Source organism: Diorhabda sublineata, chromosome 1 (genome assembly GCF_026230105.1).
Source record: "Diorhabda sublineata isolate icDioSubl1.1 chromosome 1, icDioSubl1.1, whole genome shotgun sequence".
Classification (NCBI taxonomy): domain Eukaryota; kingdom Metazoa; phylum Arthropoda; class Insecta; order Coleoptera; family Chrysomelidae; genus Diorhabda; species Diorhabda sublineata.
In genome coordinates this window covers 35,379,846-35,400,655 of record NC_079474.1, presented here as the reverse complement: position 1 = coordinate 35,400,655, position 20,810 = coordinate 35,379,846, and the positions used below count along the sequence as shown (strand labels likewise).

At 33.0% G+C, this 20,810-nt stretch overlaps 1 protein-coding gene across 1 annotated transcript in view; it reads left to right on the top strand.

The window, feature by feature from the left end:
- The window catches only part of LOC130443011 (homeobox protein B-H1), a 53,579-nt gene extending 33,932 nt beyond the window's left edge, over nt 1–19,647 (top strand). The window contains exons 3-4 of the mRNA XM_056777454.1: nt 18,414–18,682; nt 19,162–19,647. Coding sequence (XP_056633432.1) covers nt 18,414–18,682; nt 19,162–19,334 — 442 coding nt within the window. The 3' untranslated portion in view covers nt 19,335–19,647. The remainder of the gene's footprint in view (nt 1–18,413; nt 18,683–19,161) is intronic.
- The last annotated feature ends 1,163 nt before the right edge of the window (nt 19,648–20,810 follow it).

Below are 20,810 nucleotides of genomic sequence, written 5' to 3'. Positions count from 1 at the left end.
AACATTTTAAAGTGAATTTTGTGGCAAATCTTGGACTCATCGTGTTACATCACTACATCCAGTCTTTGTCCAATACTCAACCAACATTTTAAAGTGAATTTTGGGACAAATCTTGGACTCAGTGTGTTACATCACTACATCCAGTCTTTGTCCAATGCTCATCCAACATTTTAAAGTAAATTTTGGGACAAATCTTGGACTTATCGTGTTACATCACTACATCCGGTCTTTGTCCAATGCTCAACCAACATTTTAAAGAGAATTTTGTGGCAAATCTTGGACTCATCGTGTTACATCACTACTTCCAGTCTTTGTCCAATGCTCAACCAACATTTTAAAGTAAATATTGGTACAAATCTTGGACTTATTGTGTTACATCACTACATCCAGTCTTTGTCCAATACTCAACCAACATTTTAAAGTGAATTTTGGGACAAATCTTGGACTCATTGTATTACATCACTACATCCAGTCTTTGTCCAATGCTCAACCAACATTTTAAAGTAAATTTTGGGACAAATCTTGGACTCAGTGTGTTACATCACTACATCCAGTCTTTGTCCAATGCTCATCCAACATTTTAAAGTAAATTTTGGGACAAATCTTGGACTTATCGTGTTACATCACTACATCCGGTCTTTGTCCAATGCTCAACCAACATTTTAAAGAGAATTTTGTGGCAAATCTTGGACTCATCGTGTTACATCACTACTTCCAGTCTTTGTCCAATGCTCAACCAACATTTTAAAGTAAATATTGGTACAAATCTTGGACTTATTGTGTTACATCACTACATCCAGTCTTTGTCCAATACTCAACCAACATTTTAAAGTGAATTTTGGGACAAATCTTGGACTCATTGTATTACATCACTACATCCAGTCTTTGTCCAATGCTCAACCAACATTTTAAAGTGAATTTTGGGACAAATCTTGGACTCATTGTGTTACATCACCACATCCAGTCTTTGTCCAATGCTCAACCACCTTTGAAAAGTGAATGTTGAGGCTAACCGTTGGGCGCGTTGTGTACGAGGGTGAATCAAATATAAACAAGACTTATTTTTTAAAATATTTATTTTGATTTTAAACGCACAAACAATCATAGTTTATTTTTCTACATAATCTCCTGATTTAGAAACACATTTTTCCCAGCGTATAGGTAATTTTTTAATTCCTTCCAGGTAAAAAGAGTCAGGTCGTGTTTGTAGCCAATTGCGCACATATGCTTCAACCTCATTATCGCTGTGGAATTTTTGCCCTCCCAAAGCTTCCTTGAGAGGACCAAAGACATGGAAGTCGCAGGGAGACAGGTCTGGACTGTATGGAGGGTGTTCCAGTATCTCCCAACCCAGTTGCTCCAATTTTTGTACTGTCAGGGCTGCCGTATGGGGGCGAGCATTGTCATGGAGGAGAATCACTTTTCTCATTGGAAGGTGTCGTCTTTTGCGGCGATATGCAAGTCTTGCATATCGCAATTGCAATATCCGAAGTTGTTAGACGCCTATCACCTTCAACAAGTTGACGAACACTGTCGATGTTGCCTGCTGTAATGCTGGTGCGGGGTCTGCGGTCATGGCTCTCATTTTCAACACGTTCACGGCCCTCCACAAACTATTTATGCCAAGCAAACACTCTTTTCCCCGAACTGTGCAGTCAATCTTCTCAAGATTTCGGCCGGTTTTACACCTTCTGCAACTAAAAACTTTATAACAATACGTTGCGCAATAGAGGGAGGTACCTCCTGCTCGGACATCGTAACGATGGACACAGAGCGAGTCTATGATGATGAGTCACGTGCTTCCCCCACTCCTGACAAATCAACCTAACAGCCAATAACAGCGGAACGTTCTTCCATCACTATTGCGCGCGCAGGTCCAAAAGTCTCGTTTATATTTGATTCACCCTCGTAGTACAAGCTTGACACGAAGTTTCAACGATCTATTTTATTATAATAAAGCTCGAACTACCGCTCAGACAAGTTATTTTGAAAAATATATCGATTTGGGTTGTGATATTATAAAATTTGACTAAAGAATGATTAACACTGATACGAATGAAAAATAAATGCTTTCCACAATAAATTGTTTCGTTAGGGACTAGAATCACTAGGAGTTACCCATGTGCTGGAGGTCCTGTGGCAGGAACGCTGATTAGTATATCTAAAACAACTGTTGTAAGGATCCTGGATGAACGGCATGAATATGACAAAAATCGGCGTCGAATAGAATGTTTTGAGCCTTGTCACGAGGACCTAGAGAATGTAATCAGATCTTTTATTATGATCCGACATCTAAAAGAAATTTCATGGAATAGCATCGCGTTAAACAAAGTAAAGGTCACGATTGACATCAAAAAAGTGATGGTAACATTATTTTGGAACTGCGAGGATAGCCTTTAAGGAAGGCGTTTCAAAATCAGTTATTGCTTCACGACAATGCTCCAGCTCGCAATGGTTCGTTGTCCAAGGCGAGTTCACAGAGTTTGAACACCCACCATATAGCTCTGATCTGATCCTGTCCGAGTAATTTTTGTTCGTAAAGTTGTAGGGGTAAAGAATTTAACAGCGAGCTACCTCATCTTCAGTTTTGAGGTTTTCTGTTAGTAATTTCCGATTTTAAAAAACTGTTAATGACCTAATGCAAAAATTCCTTTAATAAATTAAGAGATATAGAAAACGAATTAGTTTAAAAATTGTAAAATGTTAGACATTGACCCTTTTCGTGACGAGTGAATAAATAGCTAATGTCCTTATTTTATGAGCAGTCATATCAATTGGGGGGAGTAATTCTAAACAGAAAATTATATATTTAATAAATAGTTGCAGTTATTTCGTAATTTACCGCATTGTTGGTTTATAAAAATATCTGTTTATGGAATAACCAAGGAAATGCATCGTAACGGTCGATAGTTAATTATAAGTGTATTTTACGAGTTTATTGTGGTTTTGTTATGAATAATCCTTAAAAGGATTAATAAAATAATTGCTCTTTACCTAATATGAACTAAATAAATAACAAAATACATTACATACAGATGATTTATATGAATATATAACAATCTATTGAATATTGACCGATAACCAATTCAATTCTTACTTAATCTAGATGTGAAAACTTAAAACTAAGCTAAACTTATCAGCGTACTGAATATTCTGTAGACTGGTTTGCACTAAAACTTAAAACATGTACACGCAAGCTCTGTTTTTACACTAAACTATCTCAAAATTTTGTCAAGAAGCTCGACTTCAACATGATGATGGTATCTCTCGGCTCGATGCTTAATTCCAATTCTTCGGTGCTTGTTTCAAAGTCATAAAGGCTTAAGTATCCGCTTATAAAGCATTTTCTTATTGGAGATTCTTGGTAATCCCTGCTAGGTGTTCGGAGTAATGGTCATAGTGGTCTGAGAGACATGAACAGTACTTATTATGCCTTTCCCTTTGCCCTTCAGATCCTCAAAATAAGAAACGGGATTTCATCCAATAAAAAAATGTATAAGAGGATTTTTTGGACATATAAATCACTGAACCTGGATGCAGTTCATACTCGAGTTTAGATTGTTTAATTTGTACACGCAGGAAGCATAAAAACCAGAGTTGTTTGATAATTTTCTGTGGAAATTGATATATCTAAAGTTAGAGCGATCGGAGGTTGTAAAAAAAACGACCCCCGTATTAATATAAAGAATTTTTTCAACATATCCTCAATTTTTTTCATTTCAATCATCAAGTTCTTCTCTTTTGCTCTTTTTAATATGACGCAGTCCATAGAAGTTTTGAATTTAAGGTAACTAATAATTGAGACGATCCTTCATGATCCTAATTCCTGTCCTGATAAATCTTTCATGTTAAAAATGTTATTAGAGCGAATTAGTTGAAGTGGAGGTAACTCGTTGAACCGTATCGCACAATATTCTCATAATAAATCTTTTCGAATTGACAAATAACCAGACGAAATTAGTTGTAATACTAGTTGGATGTATCGGAGTGGAATGCACCCTATAGAATATTAACAATACGGTAATAAAGGTAATTTTTTATGGTATTGCCACACGCATTTATTATAATCAAATTAAAATCTTGTCTCGAATTGTCCTTCGAACCCACAATTTCAATTATAAAGAATGTTTATCATTAATTCCGTTTCGTTTCAAATGGATTTATATATTGATAAGGGGGTACTTTGTCCTTTTTCAAATACACAAATGATATGTCAAATAAAAATCTCTACCTAGAAGGTATATTAAGTGTATAGTCGAGTTTTTACAGAGCCTAATAGTTTCAGCAATTCTTCTAATCCTATTTCTTCATTTTTCATCTTTGATGGAACCCCAAAAGTAGATTTGGTAACCATGCAAAGCAAACAAAACTGATCCGCCATCTTGTTGTAAAATTAAGTTCTATGGTTCATGATCATCCGACTGACAGCTAGACATACCGGATCTTCTTCTTCATTTTTTCTCTTTGTCATTTTTAACAAATAAATAACTAGATTGTTGCTCACTGATGAATTTTTCGTTTTGATCCTATCTTATATTCTTTTCCTGATTGTAAACTACCTCTTCGCCAACTTTAATCCAAATTGGTTAGGCCGTTCTTATATATATGTAAAGAAATAGTATTTCTTTAGTTTTAATATGGTTTACTTTATTTATCTGTGGGTTATGATGTCTATGATAGATCTGTCATGGCTGTCACAAATGTCACTGTCTCAAATGTCATTTTTTAATGGTTAGAATAAGATAATAGAGGTTAATTAATGTATGTATTTATGTATTAATGTATTATAATATAATATATTATAGAAATTATCTCAAAACGTTTCCCTTTAAGAAGATACATTAAATCAGGTGGTTTTTAATTTAGTAAGTTAGAACGGACAAGTGTCTTAGTAGTTATTTGGTACCTCGTATATGATTATTAAGACGAATAGAGCCGAAGAAAGACGCATAGAGATTGGGATGATTCGATGCCCGGCGGATTGTTTTTTTTTTGAGTTGATTCGGTTCGAGATTATTTACCTTTCGATCAATGAAGTATTAGAAACGGTACAAGTTGGAATCGAAGATTAAACACTTTTTACTAATAAAAACAATGCAATCTAAACGGATTAAAAGTATTTTTAAAAGCATGAACGTTTCGTTTATCCATCTAACAAACCGTATCGACAACTGTGAAATTTTTTCCTAGACGGCATTTACTCTATGACGCCAAAAGCCAATTTTCTAAACTAATTTCACGTTTGAATAATGACTAAGCACTATGGAGTATTAGTTTCAAAAACGGTAATTTTGTAAAAGTGGTTTTTAATTTACCTAAATCAATAATACGAAAAAAAGTATGGGTTTTACTGAAAAGTGCCTGATCATCGACTTAAAGTGTCTTAGTGACTGATTTAAAGAACACTCTGGTTTTTTTTGAATATCCGCCGAAAGGTGGTCGTTATTTTAATTGGGGGATTCTTTTTTCGGGGTGGTTTTAGCAGGTACACGCAATTAATACCACGTTTTGTCTATGCTCCATTTTATTTCATTGTCAGAAATCTTGACAACTCTAAGGTGAGTGACCGTAACAAATCGACACCCCAAATACGGACAATTCTCTGATTTCCTTTCTTACAATTAATACGCAAGAAAATGTGAGAAAAAAACGATAATTCTTGAAAAAATATTAACGGATTGCATGTTATACTGTAAATATTCCATCTAAATTTTGTACCCTATTTTGTACGGTCAATTTAGACATTCCAAATTACATAAATTCCCATCAAGCGGAAAATAAATAAAATTGTTCAAAATCAAATTTGAAAGTTCCCCATAACTACAGTGTATAAAAAAAATTATTCAATGTCTAAGTTAAAAAAAAAATGAGTTTTTCGCGATTTTCAGCAAAACGATGACTTTTATCATAAAAATACCTAAGACAAAAATTGTAGATCATAAAATTATCTACAAAAAACGTATTAATAGTTTTTTTCCTGCAAGCCACCGTTTCTGAGATATAAGGATTCAAAAAGTTGTTTTCCCATTTCTATGTTGTAATCAAGTATTTTTTGATATTATTGCAAAATAATGGAAATTAGCAGAGATTACAGAAATAAAATCGATTTAAATTGAAAAAAGTGAAATTTAATCGTCCCAGTCGTAACGTAAATTGCGTTAAAAGTGTCGTTGGAATCAAATGCATCTACTGTTGTTGTTTCAGATTTTATTTTCAACTATATTTTGAGCAATTTAATTTATTTTCAGCTTAATGAAAATTTACAAGATAGAAACCTGCAACCTGATAATATTTTTTTAAGCAATATCGTTTTTTTTTCACATCTTGCATATTTTGGAATTTTCAATCCTTATATCTCAGAAACGGTGGATCGTAGGAAAAAAATATTGAATACGTTTTTTGTAGAAAATTTCATGATCTACAACTTTTGTCTTGGGTATTTTTACGATAAAACTTACCGTTTTGCTGAAAATCACGAAAAACTCATTTTTTTGAACTTGGAAATTTAATAAGATTTTTCCTATCCATGGGAAACTTTCAAATTTTATTTCCAACTATATTTTGAGCAATTTAATTTATTTTCGGCTTAGTGAAAATTTACAAGATAGAAACCTGATAATATTTTTTTAAGCAATATCGTTTTTTTTTCACATCTTGCATATTTTGGAATTTTCAATCCTTATATCTCAGAAACGGTGGCTCGTAGAAAAAGAAGTATTCATACATTTTTTGTAGATAATTTCATGATCTACAATTTTTGTCTGCAGTATGTTTATGATAAACCTCACCGTTTTCGTGAAAATCGCGAAAATAACATTTTTTCAACCTTTGGCCTTAAATACAATTTTTTTCGTTTTGTTATAATGATAATAATCATTCAAAACTTTGAACATTTGCCCACCTCTAAGACTGACTTTGGCAGATCAAATTAGGACAATAATTAGGACTCAATATTTCCAATGAAACAAAATTTTCGACATTAAAAATTGTAAACTATTCACTACGATTCGATTGAATACGTCACTGTTGAAAGAGAAGAAAAAATCATTAAAACATACACTTTGCGGTGAACCGTTGTTTGCACCCCTATTGTGCACCCTTTTAGCCTTTCACTAGATATATAAATTATTCTATACTGAATGCAAGATCGTAAATCAAAAATTTTAATGATTTGCCGTAGTTCCCATTCGAAATGTAAATTTCGTCGCTAGTATTTTTGCTTCGCAACCATCAAGATTTGTCACGGACATAAACTAGACAAAAAAAATTTAACTCAGTTCTAAAAAGATGGTCGAACTTCTTCTATTGGTTCTTACTCCATCCATCATTCACGTGATGGAAAAGACGTGACCGATACATGACAAATAAACGTTGAGTTTAAGTAGAAATTAGTGGTAATTGCCAGGGAATTGCGTGGAATTCAAAAGTACCAATGAAAACATGCATTCAATACGGTAAAAACGCCGAGTTAAATCATACATTTGTTTTAACAAGAATGGGAATAAGAGTAATGTTTCGATCACGAAATATGGAGATTTTATCTTTTCATCGCATAAAGAAAATGGTGTGTGTACAATGGCGGAGAAGTAAGTACAAAATTTAATCTATTCTATCAAATCCACTTGATTTCCATTCTACACAGATCTTCTTGTACGTCTTCTAACCACAAATATCTATCTGTTCCTTTTTCATCTTCGTTCTGGATCCTCCTGTAGCTTCTAAATCTTCGCTTTCTTTCCATAGATGCTTTAATCTATGTCTTATAATCTTTCCAGATTTACTCAATTCCCTTCTTTCCATACCAGCTTCGTTCCTTTTAAATTTATAATCAATAAACTCATACTTGGTCATGAAGATTCAATTTAGAGTTGAAGCAACTGGATTTACATTATGACCGATAATCTGTTACACCAAAGTGGGTCAAACTAACACCTATAGAAAGAACAAACTCTTGTCTATGTATGCACCATTGGAGCTATGGGAATGTGTCTACCTAGAACATTATAGATCTTACACCTTTAAATCTGATGATACATAAATTGAATAATGCTTTCCTTAGGAGTTGTAGGTAATGATAGATCAAGTAAATATTCCTTCTAATGTTAAGGGTCTACTACTTCGAATGTAACGTAGAATACCACCAAAAGATACAAAGACGGTACAAAAACTACATCCAGAGTTGCTGACAACTGGTGGTGTTATATACATGTTTGGAATTGAATTTCGAAACGATTTATCATTCTGATCTAACAGTCTGGTTGCTACTTGAGCTTTAAGCTTTTGGATCACTGATAGAACATTAATCTGGGAATACTGAATGACTGAGGAACGGGAAATCCTTGAAGAATTAAGGGAAATCGATATACTATCCAGAAAAGGAGTTAAAACCTTTTATTGGTACGAAATCTTTTTGTAGTAGAAAAACGTACTTAAAGAAAGATTTTCTGAAGATTTTAAAACCATCAAGGGGTTCATTAGACCTGGAGGTCGAGCTTTAGATGGTTAGAGCACAATGAATAATAGACTTTAGAGGTCTGAATATGATATACTATATAGAAAAGAAGCTAAAACATTTAATTGGAATGAAATCTTTTTGTAGTAGAGAAACGTACTTGAAGAAAGATTTTGAAAAGATCTTAATACCATCATGAAGTTCATTAGACCTGGAGGTCGAGCTTTAGATGGTTAGAGCAGAATGAATAATAGACTTTAGAGGTCTGAATATGATATACTATCCAGAAAAGGAGCTAAAACCTTTTATTGATACGAAATCTTTTTGTAAGAGAGAAACGTACTTAAAGAAAGATTTACAAAATATCTTAAAACCATCATGGAGTTCATTAGACCTGGAGGTCGAGCTTTAGATGGTTAGAGCAGAATGAATAATAGACTTTAGAGGTCTGAATATGATATACTATCTAGAAAAGGAGCTAAAACCTTTTATTGGAACGAAATCTTTTTGTAGTAGAGAAACGTACTTGAAGAAAGATTTTCAAAAGATCTTAAAACCATCATGGAGTTCATTAGACCTGGAGGTCGAGCTTTAGATGGTTAGAGCACAATTAATAATAGACTTTAGAGGTCTGAATATGATATACTATCTAGAAAAGGAGCTAACACATTTAATTGGAACGAAATCTTTTTGTAGTAGAGAAACGTACTTGAAGAAAGATTTTCAAAAGTTCTTGAAACCATCATGGAGTTCATTAGATCTGGTTAGAGCAGAATGAACAATAGACTTTAGAGGTCTGAATATGAAGATTAAATAATATCAACTTTTTTGATTATTATAACTGTGAGATGTCAAAATAAATGTTTAAGAAGCGCTCTTTAACATCATGAGAAGTGTAATTGGTGATTGAATGGTAAATTAAAAGAAGGGTGGAGGAGAAAACAGGAATATTCGATGGAAATTGTCTACTGCACTGTATGTGGTGTAAATACAACAAAGTTTCGATCACGAAATATGGAGATTATATCTGCGTTTCTACGTTTACTAAAATTTGTAGTTAGAGGCGGCTTTTGAATCGTATGGTAAATACTAGGTAATTTCCTACTTTGTTCTCATACTGAATGGAGATTTATTCCTATTCGGAAAATAAGCGATTGTTAGAAACAACACGGTTCTATGTAATAATCGAGATATTCATGAAAATTTACCGAAGGATCGATACACATTGAATATTTTTAAGTACATATTTTGAAATGTGTTCCTTTCATAGTCTATTATCCTCGGTTAACGTTTTATACAAAATATTAAGTTACCGTGAAACTTGAAAAATGATGTGGCGTTTTATTTGAATAACTGATATTTTAAATAAATCGACTTCTTGCTTGTAAACTTCAAGTTCGCCTTCTCTGGCGTACCGAAAAATTTTAATATAAATTCAGTAAAAATTAACAGACAAGGAAAATCCTAAACAAAACAATATTTTCTTAAAAATACATTGAAAAATAATATTTAAACTATCCATTAACCACTTGAACTAGTATCAAACCTCAATCAAACATCTAAATATTTGAACCATAGACAACCCACGGATTCCAAGGAATTGTCTATGGAATTGGCTAATCAATAAATGAAATCATGTTGTAGCTACAGAATTGATGATAATGAAATAAAAAATCCTGTGCTATGGCCATGGCATCGGAAGATCCGTTAATGAAACAAAGAAATAAATGAAATTTTCTTGGAATTGACATAACCAGTTATGGAGACGTAGAAGACAAGTAGATAGATCAAATAAGATCGCGGGATGTATTCGGAAACAAACAAATAATATTAAAAGAAAAATTAAAGATTTACAAAACGACTATCAGATCAAAAACGAGATAATGGAAACTACAGAAATCAAAATTATCGGTCCGATCTTACAGAATCTAGAAAGAAAATATGGGAAAGTCAAGTGACGTAGATGAAATTAAACGATAAGCTGGTAAAAATATCAAGAAATATCTCTCTTGGTGGAGTGATAAGTTAGAGTCAAGACGACAAGTAACTTACTGTGAAAGAAAGATGAAAATAACTATGAAACTGTTAAAGAAGATGACTAGATCAAGTGCAATTGCGAACGAGCGAGTTAATAAATTATATAGTGATTTCGAAGAATGTTTAGTGGTTAAGCTCTCAATGTTTATATTGCTGGAGTAATAGACTTTCAGTTTTAATGTTCAACATTACAGGGAATCATTAATAAATCAAAACGAATGCTGATGATTTAACTCGAATATAGAGACAGAGTAAAGCATTTAAAATATTGTGTAAAAAGACTGTAAATTGACCTCATTTTACATCTTTGAGAACCTAGATTAAAGTCTGCGGGACTGGGACAAAACCAGGAGTTACTTACGTTGCGGAAACGATCACATTAATAAATTTGGACGATATACGAGAGGAGAATGATTAGGAAAATTCAAGAAAGTGGAATTTGGGAATAATTTGATATAGTAAACACAATTAAATCAAAAATATGGTGAGGACACACTAAAACAAAACAGGAAATGAAAAAATTACAGGATATAGACCAAACTAGATACTTGTATTAACGTGTATTAAATTGTAAATAAGTTTATCTTTCTAAATCTTGTTCATTTTGGGTCTAATCTGTTTTAAAATTAGTTTTTTTTAATAAGATTTAGAAACATTAAATAGTGAATAGTTTAGTTAAGTGTATAAGACTTAGTGAATAGTTTAGTGTATAAAACAAAGTGAATTTCGTTAATTTCTTAATTCTTAAGACCTTTTGACATGTTTTAGTTTCTAAATGTTCTTGATTTTAAAACAGAAGAGACCTAAAATCAACAAGATTTAGAAACATTAAGATATTGAATAGTTTAGTTAAGTGTATAAGACTTAGTGAATAGTTTAGTGTATAAAATATAGTGAATTTCTTATTTCTTAAGACCTTTTGATATGTTTCTAAATGTTCTTGATTTTAGGTCTCGTATGTTTCAAAATCAGTTTTTTTAAATAATTTTTGAAAGATATATAAAGACTTCGAAACGTCAATTGAAAATAAGTATACCTAATACATGACATTGTAAAATATTCAAAAAAATTATTTCATTGTCTAATTCGATCTAAGCAGAAAAACTAACATAGTACGTTGAAGGTTGATAAAAATGGTAGTACTCAAAGTAATTTAGAAAATAGACGTATAAATATAATAAATATAAGTTCTTCTCCAATTTTCTCAATATTTTAAATATCAAAACCACGATCTTACATACAGATCTGGAAACTAAGTAGCGATATTATCCAGATTGTAAGTATTTGAAATAGCCACGGCGAGGCTCTGCTATCTGGAGATGCTAGAGATGGACGTGAATAGGACACAGTTACAGAGATAACTCTGGATTGCAACTCCGACCTGGCGGCTACAGAATGAGGTAATTTAAAACCCATCCTCGTTTTTAGACCTGTATGTAAGACAATGATGTAACCACATAACCATATCAGTTATAATTAATTAGAATTCAATAGTGTTTTTTAATTTCTCGCGATGTTATATTGAATTTAATTTTTGTCATCTCCGCCACTGTTTCTCCATTGTAAATAACAACAAAGGATTATTCTCATGGTTTCTTAAAAGCTGTTGACTAAATTAGTTCCGGTAAATCTTTTTTTTTTTTGTTTACATCACTGAATAAACATTTGCTCAGTATTTAAACTCGATAAAAAAGAAGAACGAGTAATATTATTTAGTATAAGGGTATGTAGGTAAACGCCTTTTAATCAGTTTTACCTTGCCGTCGATCGACCGCAAAAAAATCCGAATCGATTCGAGGTAAGATGAAGAGAGAGATCGTTTTTATGATCGATTAATTTCTTCGGTAATCACGAATAATGCGGAGAGTTAGTCAACTGTAAAATATTTTAATTTGAAAAATCGTTCGATAAATACGTTAATTTCATTTATTTTTCAATGATGATAAAAAACTACGCACCCCGATTGGAATTTTCCGGCTACGAATATTATCAAACATTTGCATACAACATCTATAAATTCTCGTTACATAATACAACCTGTAATTACGGTTATAATTACCCTTTTAACATATCGTAAAATACGTTGAGTAATATATTCAGCATCATAATAAACGTTGTCAAATTGATCTCGTATACCGTAGGTACTCGTAAACATTTTATTGTAAATGATTAAACTAATTTATTCCCAAACTACTAATAAACAGTTCAGTATAAAGAAAATCATTTGCTTCAATGGATTTTCACTTTTTCAAAGCCAAAATCGAAAGTTGAGGGTCGATATCTCAAAAATGAAAATGTCAAATGTAAATTATTGGTTATATGTCGAAGATTCTACAAATGTAATAAAGAAATTATAAAAATATTTTCAATTTCTATAAGATAGGAAGTAGTAAATGCTGGTTGCGTTTCTTGGTCTCAAAATAGCATATTTTTCATAAAAATGTTTACAAAACTGTAGGAAAAGTTAAAATCTTCTTATTTCCCGGAATAGGGAATTTGTTTATCGAAGGACTTTTTGGAAACTCGATCGAATCGTAGCAGGCGACAGAAATCAATTTTATAAACACAAAAAATTAACAGTTCAACAAAAATAAAAACTGTATTAAGTGCAATATTTAATTCTTCATCAACCACTACTTTTTTAACTGATTTTTTTGGCTACGTGCAGCATTTATCGAGCCTTATCTTGTTCAGAATTATCAAAAACCTCATCTCGAATTAAAGTTACGAAAAGTTGGGCTCTTATCAAATCCACGCTGCAGTAGTTTTTGTCTTGATTGACTTTGTCAATTTTTTTAACTGCATCATCGACATAAACGCTAGAAGGAAGGACACCAAGGACACAACGGTTTTTATCGCGTCCAAACTCGCTTTTTTAGCGCTAAAATTTTCCAGAACTGTCAAAGTTGAACGCTTGCTAATTTCAGAAAAAACTGATTCTATAACAGAATAATTATCGAAATATATTAAATTCATATCCGAATTGGTTTCTCAAATAATTATAAATAGAGGTGAGTAAAAACCCTTCCATTTGTTAATGTTTCGCTGACTTTAAACGTGGTGGTACAGACGCTGATGATGATGAACGTTCTGGTCGTCCAATTGAGATTGCTACCGCAGAAGACACCACAAAGGTCCTCAAATTGGTTATATCTAATCGAAATTACGTGATATAGCTGACTCCATAATGATATAAGTTCACAATTATGCATGAATATTTGACCATGAGAAAGCTTTTTATGAAGTGGATGCAGCGTCGACCAAAAACAACGTGTCGATGATTCACAACAGTGTTTCACGTAATAAATCAAATTTTTTGAGTCGATGTGTGATAATAGATCCATCACTTCACTCTGGAATCAAAACGATCATCATCTGAATGGACTGCAGTCGTTGAACGACGTCCGAAGTGTCCAAAGACAACAAAACAATGCTTGGAAGGTTATGGCTTGAGTATTTTGGGATGCATATCGAATATTGTTCATTTACTATCTTCAAAATTGAGAATTAATCAACAGCGAATACTATATAGAGTTGTTGGATCATTTGAATGCAAAAATAAAAAAAACGGACTCAAAACCACTGTTTCACTGAGGTGATGCAAAAATCGATGACAACGATGATTAAATTGAACGAATTACACTTCTAATTGCTTCCTTATCCACCTAATAATCCAGATTTGACTCCCAAGGACTACTCGCTATTAACCGATCTTTAAAAAATTTAAAAGAATCAATTGCTGAAGTTAGCGAAGCGTTGGAATGATTGTTTTGGTCTAGATGAAGATTAAATTGATAAATGAAATCAATTTTTTGGGTGTTGTTATGTTAAAACTAGGAATAGAGTTACTGTTATGAAAAAATTAACTATTTCTACTAAATATATTTGTGGTTAATATATGTAAGAAGCGGTAAGTTTATCTCAAACTACTAATCAATTAAAAGGTAGGCGTTTGATAAAAAATCTCGTTGAAACGATTTCCTAATTTGGAAAAGAATCCGCCCTTTGGCCGCTTCCAAATCAAACAACCTACAAATTGATCTATCGGCGTCTTTAATCTGTCGGTGATTAACACGAGACAATAACGAGTAGATCTAGGTAGTAATTTTCTTCCCAGAGCCCGGCGTATTACCAACAGACAGGGGCGGCTCGGTAGTTGGAACATTTAATTGTTAACCGGCGCCCTGATGGTGTGTCAGCACTTTTTCCACTACGATTAGGTGACTAAATGATTTCAAACAATGATCGTTCTCAAGAAGAAGAAGAATATCAAAAGGAAAAGTTTGTTATACATAATTACATTTTAATTGTTTCTAAATACACGCCACTGTTAAATATCCGAACCGGATACGAGTTTTTAGATTTAGGTAATAAATTTTATTATTGTTCTTCGAAAAATAAATTCGAATTAAAGTTTTCGAAATAATTTTCTTGGTTAAAACACGATAACTTATTGATTTGAATACATTAAGGATTGCATGGTATCGTTGATATTCTTAGAACAATTTGCCAGCACTTAGGGGCAGTTTAACGTACATTACTTAGTGTAGATAAGGGCCTCTTAAACACTTCCGGCGGCGGCTTCCAATTGCGCCACGTTGCGGTTAACGTTAGAACTACTTTAAATCACGCCAACTCGATGTATTTATAGTAATACGAATTTAACGTTTTATCGCCGCGGAGATGATTATTAAAATTTATTTCGCCGTTACCATTAACATTATTTTCTTTCAATTTTATCTCGGAAACGACTTGACGTTTATCGAAAGTCACAATGGATCGTGTAATTTAATAATTTATATCCTAACCGAAAACATATAACACAATCTACTCTCAATAAATTAGTAAAAAATTTTTAGATGTTTGTGTTCTGTTAGAAGACTTAAATATTGAAGAAATATCCAGGGAATTTGATATTTCGCGAAAATCCGCAATGAAAAAACATTTTACGTTATAATAAATTCCATATATACAAAGTAAAGTCGGTTGAAGATTTGTCAGATTACGATTTTGAAGAGTTTAAAGACCAAAACGATTTTTGTATTAACGGAAACATAAATCGACATAATTGTGTAGATGCTGGTCACGTAACCATCCTCGTTGGATGCGTTGATCCCGTACCCAAAAAAAAACAGGATTACTACAGAAATGACCAGTTAGGGGTGTTGCAAAATGTATTGGAAAATAGATTTAATTTCGAAATTATGGCATTTAGGTATAGAGAATAGGAAAAAGGAAATATCTGACAACAATGTAGATACCACCATAATACCGGTCGTATCACAAGACACAAAAATTGATAAAAAGCGTACATAAAACTCACTAAATTTTTTATTTTTTATATTACCGAATATAAAATCGGCTCATTTTTTTTTTCTCGAAGCAATTTAGGACATTTTCGACCCCCTATAACTTCCTTGTAAATTAAACTAGAAACCTGTATGTTTTAATAACCAAGGAAACTTCGTATGAACACGGTATTTATTTAATTTCATTTTAATTTAAAATTATAAGAAGTCAAAATTCTTAATTTTTTCTCTCACTGGCTCGCTATCAAAAACGAATTTTCACAATAAGTAACGCGTTTACTGCAATTGAATAATACATGTTTGGAAAATCTCAGCTTTTTTTCCATCTTTCGACATAATCGCCGTTTAAATCAATGCATTTTTGTATGCAGTTTTCCATTTTATTTATATCTGAGTAGTAGAAATCTAGAAGTCTGCCTTCTCGTCAATAAAATAGCTTCAATCCTCTTCTTAACTCTTCGTCATTCTTAAGTCTAATTCGGGAAAGAGAAGGTAATCACTAGGAGCCAAATCTGGACTATACTCAATCCAATTATGCACCATTTGTACACTCGTACACTTAGGAATGAATATCCACCGGAGAAAAGTTTTTTGGATACGAAGAACGTAATTCGTACCTGGTGTGAAGATCAAATGGAAGCTCCGTCCACTACTAAGATAAGTTGTCTATAGATCTGGAAGAAAGGGGGTCAAAATGTACAAAAGTTTCGTCTAACAGCGTCCAGAGGCGTGTGCAGATTCTTATCTTGATGCTTTCTGCTGCTGGTGTTATAGTCCAGTGAATATAGTCTAATTAGAACCAAAACCTACGAAAATTAGTTATGTCGCTGATTTTCTGGATTTAGGATCGATACAGTAGAAGTTAACATCAAAATTTTGGCCGATAAGTTATATATTTTTGTTTAAATTTTCAAAATTTCGAATTTTGCCAATAACTCGAAATCTATGGCGAATTTAGAAAAAAGTGAAGGGTTCCAAAATGTAGTTCAAAAAATTTCCTACAAAAAAATTACCTTGTGATTTTTTCCTAATCTCAAAATTACTCTTACAAAAAGCGAATTTCGTGTTATTGTATTTTGACCGCCCCTGAAATATGTATACTATGATACTTTTTCTTCTTGTCTTAGTTAATCTATGTTGAATAATTTTATTCCAATTTTCTACAAATTTTTCCTCAAATGAAAAAGTATTTTCGATCGAATATAGTGTCTTGGTTTGTCTGGTATAATAATATTTTTACCCCCGTAGAATTTAGTATAGTTAATAAGCCCTTGGCTCAGGTCAACTACTCGGCGAAGTACAAAGCAAACAAATACGCCCATCCTATTATTGCATGACTGTCATTTTCCACGCCGATTCCCACCTTTCTAAATAATACGCGGTATCCTTAGAAATCATTTGGCGGGAAATAATATTTTCTTCTTTTTTATCTACTAAACCACATTTAACGTTAATAAACAAAAAAGTTGCTAGTTTTTCTTTTTTTTTCCGATTCTACTTCCGAATTTTTCGAACATTTATTTCTAAATTCAATTTTTCGAGTTAATCAAAACTTCGATAATTTGGTTTCTAGAAGTTGGCCCACATGTCAACTGTCAAAGTTCATTCAATGCCTCGTCAGCAATGTTTACGAGGATGATTCCAGAAATACCTGGCTTGACCTAGAGATGGCTATAGTTGTATTTGTTAGGCAGTGAAGTGAAGAAGAACTTTTGCACAGTTTTATAACGTGGGTCCATAACTCCACTCCTGAAGCAAAAGAACAATCAAAACAACGAATTGAAAAAGGAGAATCGGCTCCAAAGAAGACAAAGATCGTTCCATCTGCGTCGGTTTTTTGGAATGCGTGTGGGATAATTTCCATTTTCAAAAAGAGATCACCAATTCACCCATTGAGCCAATAACAATCATTGAAACCTAGTACCAATAAATATCAAACGATTTACGATATCAGGATCAAGCAGAAAAGGCAAAAAAGAAAAGAGAAGCTTTGGTTGGAGCGTCTCACGAAAAATTGGAGGTCAGTTTGCGAAAATTGGACGAACAATTCCAAATTCTAAAGGAACAGAATGTAGTCCAAAAAAGGTAAGAATCGGCACTCAAATGGAACAACGAATTTCGGTACGAAAATCATTATCGACGACGAATCATTTTCATAAAGGCGAGGAAATAAATTCAGAATTGTATTTCGAAAGACACAAAAAATGTTCGTATTGGATCATGTATCTTCTCGAGGTCATTTACAGCACGTATTTGTATTTCTGGAAATACTCTAACCGCCAAAATAATGAAAAAAAAATGTGTTAGATCTAGATCAACACAGTTCTGGAAGGAAACGTAAGGAAATTTTGTGTTTTGACCAGATTATGGCAACTGCTTATTGTGCAAAAGATTGTAGAAGCTTTTGCATAGAAGATATTTGTCAAATAGGGTAAAATTAAATCATTTTTTAACGTGAAAATTATAAAAGCAAGTGAATAATTGAATTAAAACAAACAATCTTACCCTCTTAGTTGCCTCTGTAGAACTTCTTCACCAATTTTTACAAGTATTTCAACATGTCTCACTTTTAAAATCAAAATTTGATTATTGTAAAGCATTTTTGTTTGTTACAGAACGAAATGGAAACGTCAAACAGCCGTCGGATTGGAACTTCTAGCTGAAGCCGGGAATTACGCGGCCTTTCAAAGGTTATACGGAGCCCCGGCTTACGGTTGTTGGTATCCACCTCAAACGGCAGGTCCTACCGCTGCACCTAGTGCAGCGGACCTTTACTATAGACAAGCTGCTGCGGCGGCGGCCGCAACCTTACAAAAACCTCTACCCTATCGGCTGTATCCTCCAAGTATGGGCTTAGGCATACCCGGACCCAGTGCTCACATAGGTAAGTCCAATTAAACACCAGAATATATTGATTTTAAAACGGACACCTAGAGTTATGTACGATAAAAATCGATGATGGACCAAGAACCTTCCCAGCACTCCTTGGTGATTAACTTGGAAGTAGCCATTGCCTTTTGCTTTGAATCATCGTAAAAGACATTTTTTTCGTTTCCAGCGATCATAGAAGGGTTGTTTATGGTGCTGTTGAAGCATGGACAGATTTTGGGCGACCCAAAACATGATTTGCTAATTTTTCCTATGTAAAGGTTGTTGGATGGTTGATTAAAGTTAGTTAATAATGGTTGCTTCCATTTCAATCCGAAGCATGACTTTGTTCAAAGTTGTTGCTTTTTTTGATCTCAAAGACATCAAATTAAATCGATCTGAAGTTCTCTATAATATAAATAAAACGATTAACTATAGAATTCTACAATGGAACATTTGTTTTTCGTTTTACTTCAGTGTTAATTTTTGTTTCAGGTTCGTTGGCGGCTAGTAGTTCTCTGAGTACACTTAGTAGTTATTATTCGAGTCCTACGCCGGAGGGTCCTTCTCCCAGATCACCGAGTCCTGACACACCTCTGGATCCAGGTTCGCCCGGTACGGCGGGAAGAAGATCCCCTTCGGAAGACGAAGATACCATACATGTGTAAAGGTGACGAAAAAATTTGTGATATAACTTGTATTATAGCTAAATTACTGTTAATTTATTTTTGGCGCTTTTTCGATGTTGTGTAGGAAAGTGGAGCGCATTCAGTACGAACGAAAATTTTGTAATTAATAGCGAAAATGTCGTCGTTTATTGTATAAAAGAAACCAGTGGCCAGTGTTGTTAAAACTCAACATATTCCAATTTAAACTGAATCAATGAACATAAAACTGGAAATAACTAGAAATAAAAGTTATAAAAAGTGGAATTTCACACACACACACACACACACACACACATATATATATATATATATATATATATATATATATATATGTATATATATATATATATATATATATATATATATATATATATATATATATTTATCTGCATCCTGTCAACAATCAGGAGTTAATTGATTTTGAAAACAGGATCCGTTTTCTTTCATATCAACGATGCTTCGAATTTTTTGCTATTTAAATTATGATGATAATTACAGAGAGTTGTATTTAAAACGAGTTTGACTACACTAGCAAACACTATTTTTGTTATACAAACTTTATATCTTCTTTTGAATAAATTAATAAACATGCCACAAAATACTCCGAAAGTTTGTGGGGAATTAATTTTTACATCTTAACGTTGAAATTTCACATCATTAATTGAACGGTACCATTTAGAAAATTTCGAATTTTCAATGAGGAATCAACATAAATCCCGGATTTCAAATAAATGTCGTATATGACAATGATATTACGTTGGGTTAAATAAGACATTTGCTATTTGCTGTTCCAATGATTCGTATCGAACCGAAGGATCATGTAAATCAAAGGTGTCAAACTCAATTTTTCAAATTTCGAATTCGTAGGTGGCCAAGATTGAAAATAGTAACGGTATCGCTTCGATTACTCGACTCAACTGACTCACGTCGCGCCGACGCGCTCGTTTTATATGATTAAGGAAAATTCTAGTATAGACTCGAAGCGCGTGGAAGATTCAATCGTTTATCTTTCTCTCTCGCTTGTCTAGTCATGCGCTGTCCTTGAAATTACATATAAACATCCTTAGAAATGAGAGTACGAGTATTTAAACCATTCGTAGAGGAATCGAATGAAATCTAAAAGCTCTAAAAAACATCATTCTTCTTTCTGGGACGCATTGCGATCGCGAGTCTTATTGATACGGCCCGCGGGTCGCTTTCGGCCCGTATCTTTGACACGATTGACATAAACACATAAATGATTGTTATTTTCGTTTGACACAAACAAAAATTATTACAATCAAGTCCAAACATACTAAGCTTGTCTTCGGTCAATGGAATCATTCTAAATAGTGACGAACAGCCTTCAAATCGATCAGAAAGTCATCCCCAAAACTTATTGTAAATCATTACGATGAGATATTTTGGGATAGTGACTGTCCATTTCCACGAAGTAATTTAAATGATTTAGTACGTGATTTCAATCGGTCTAAAGAA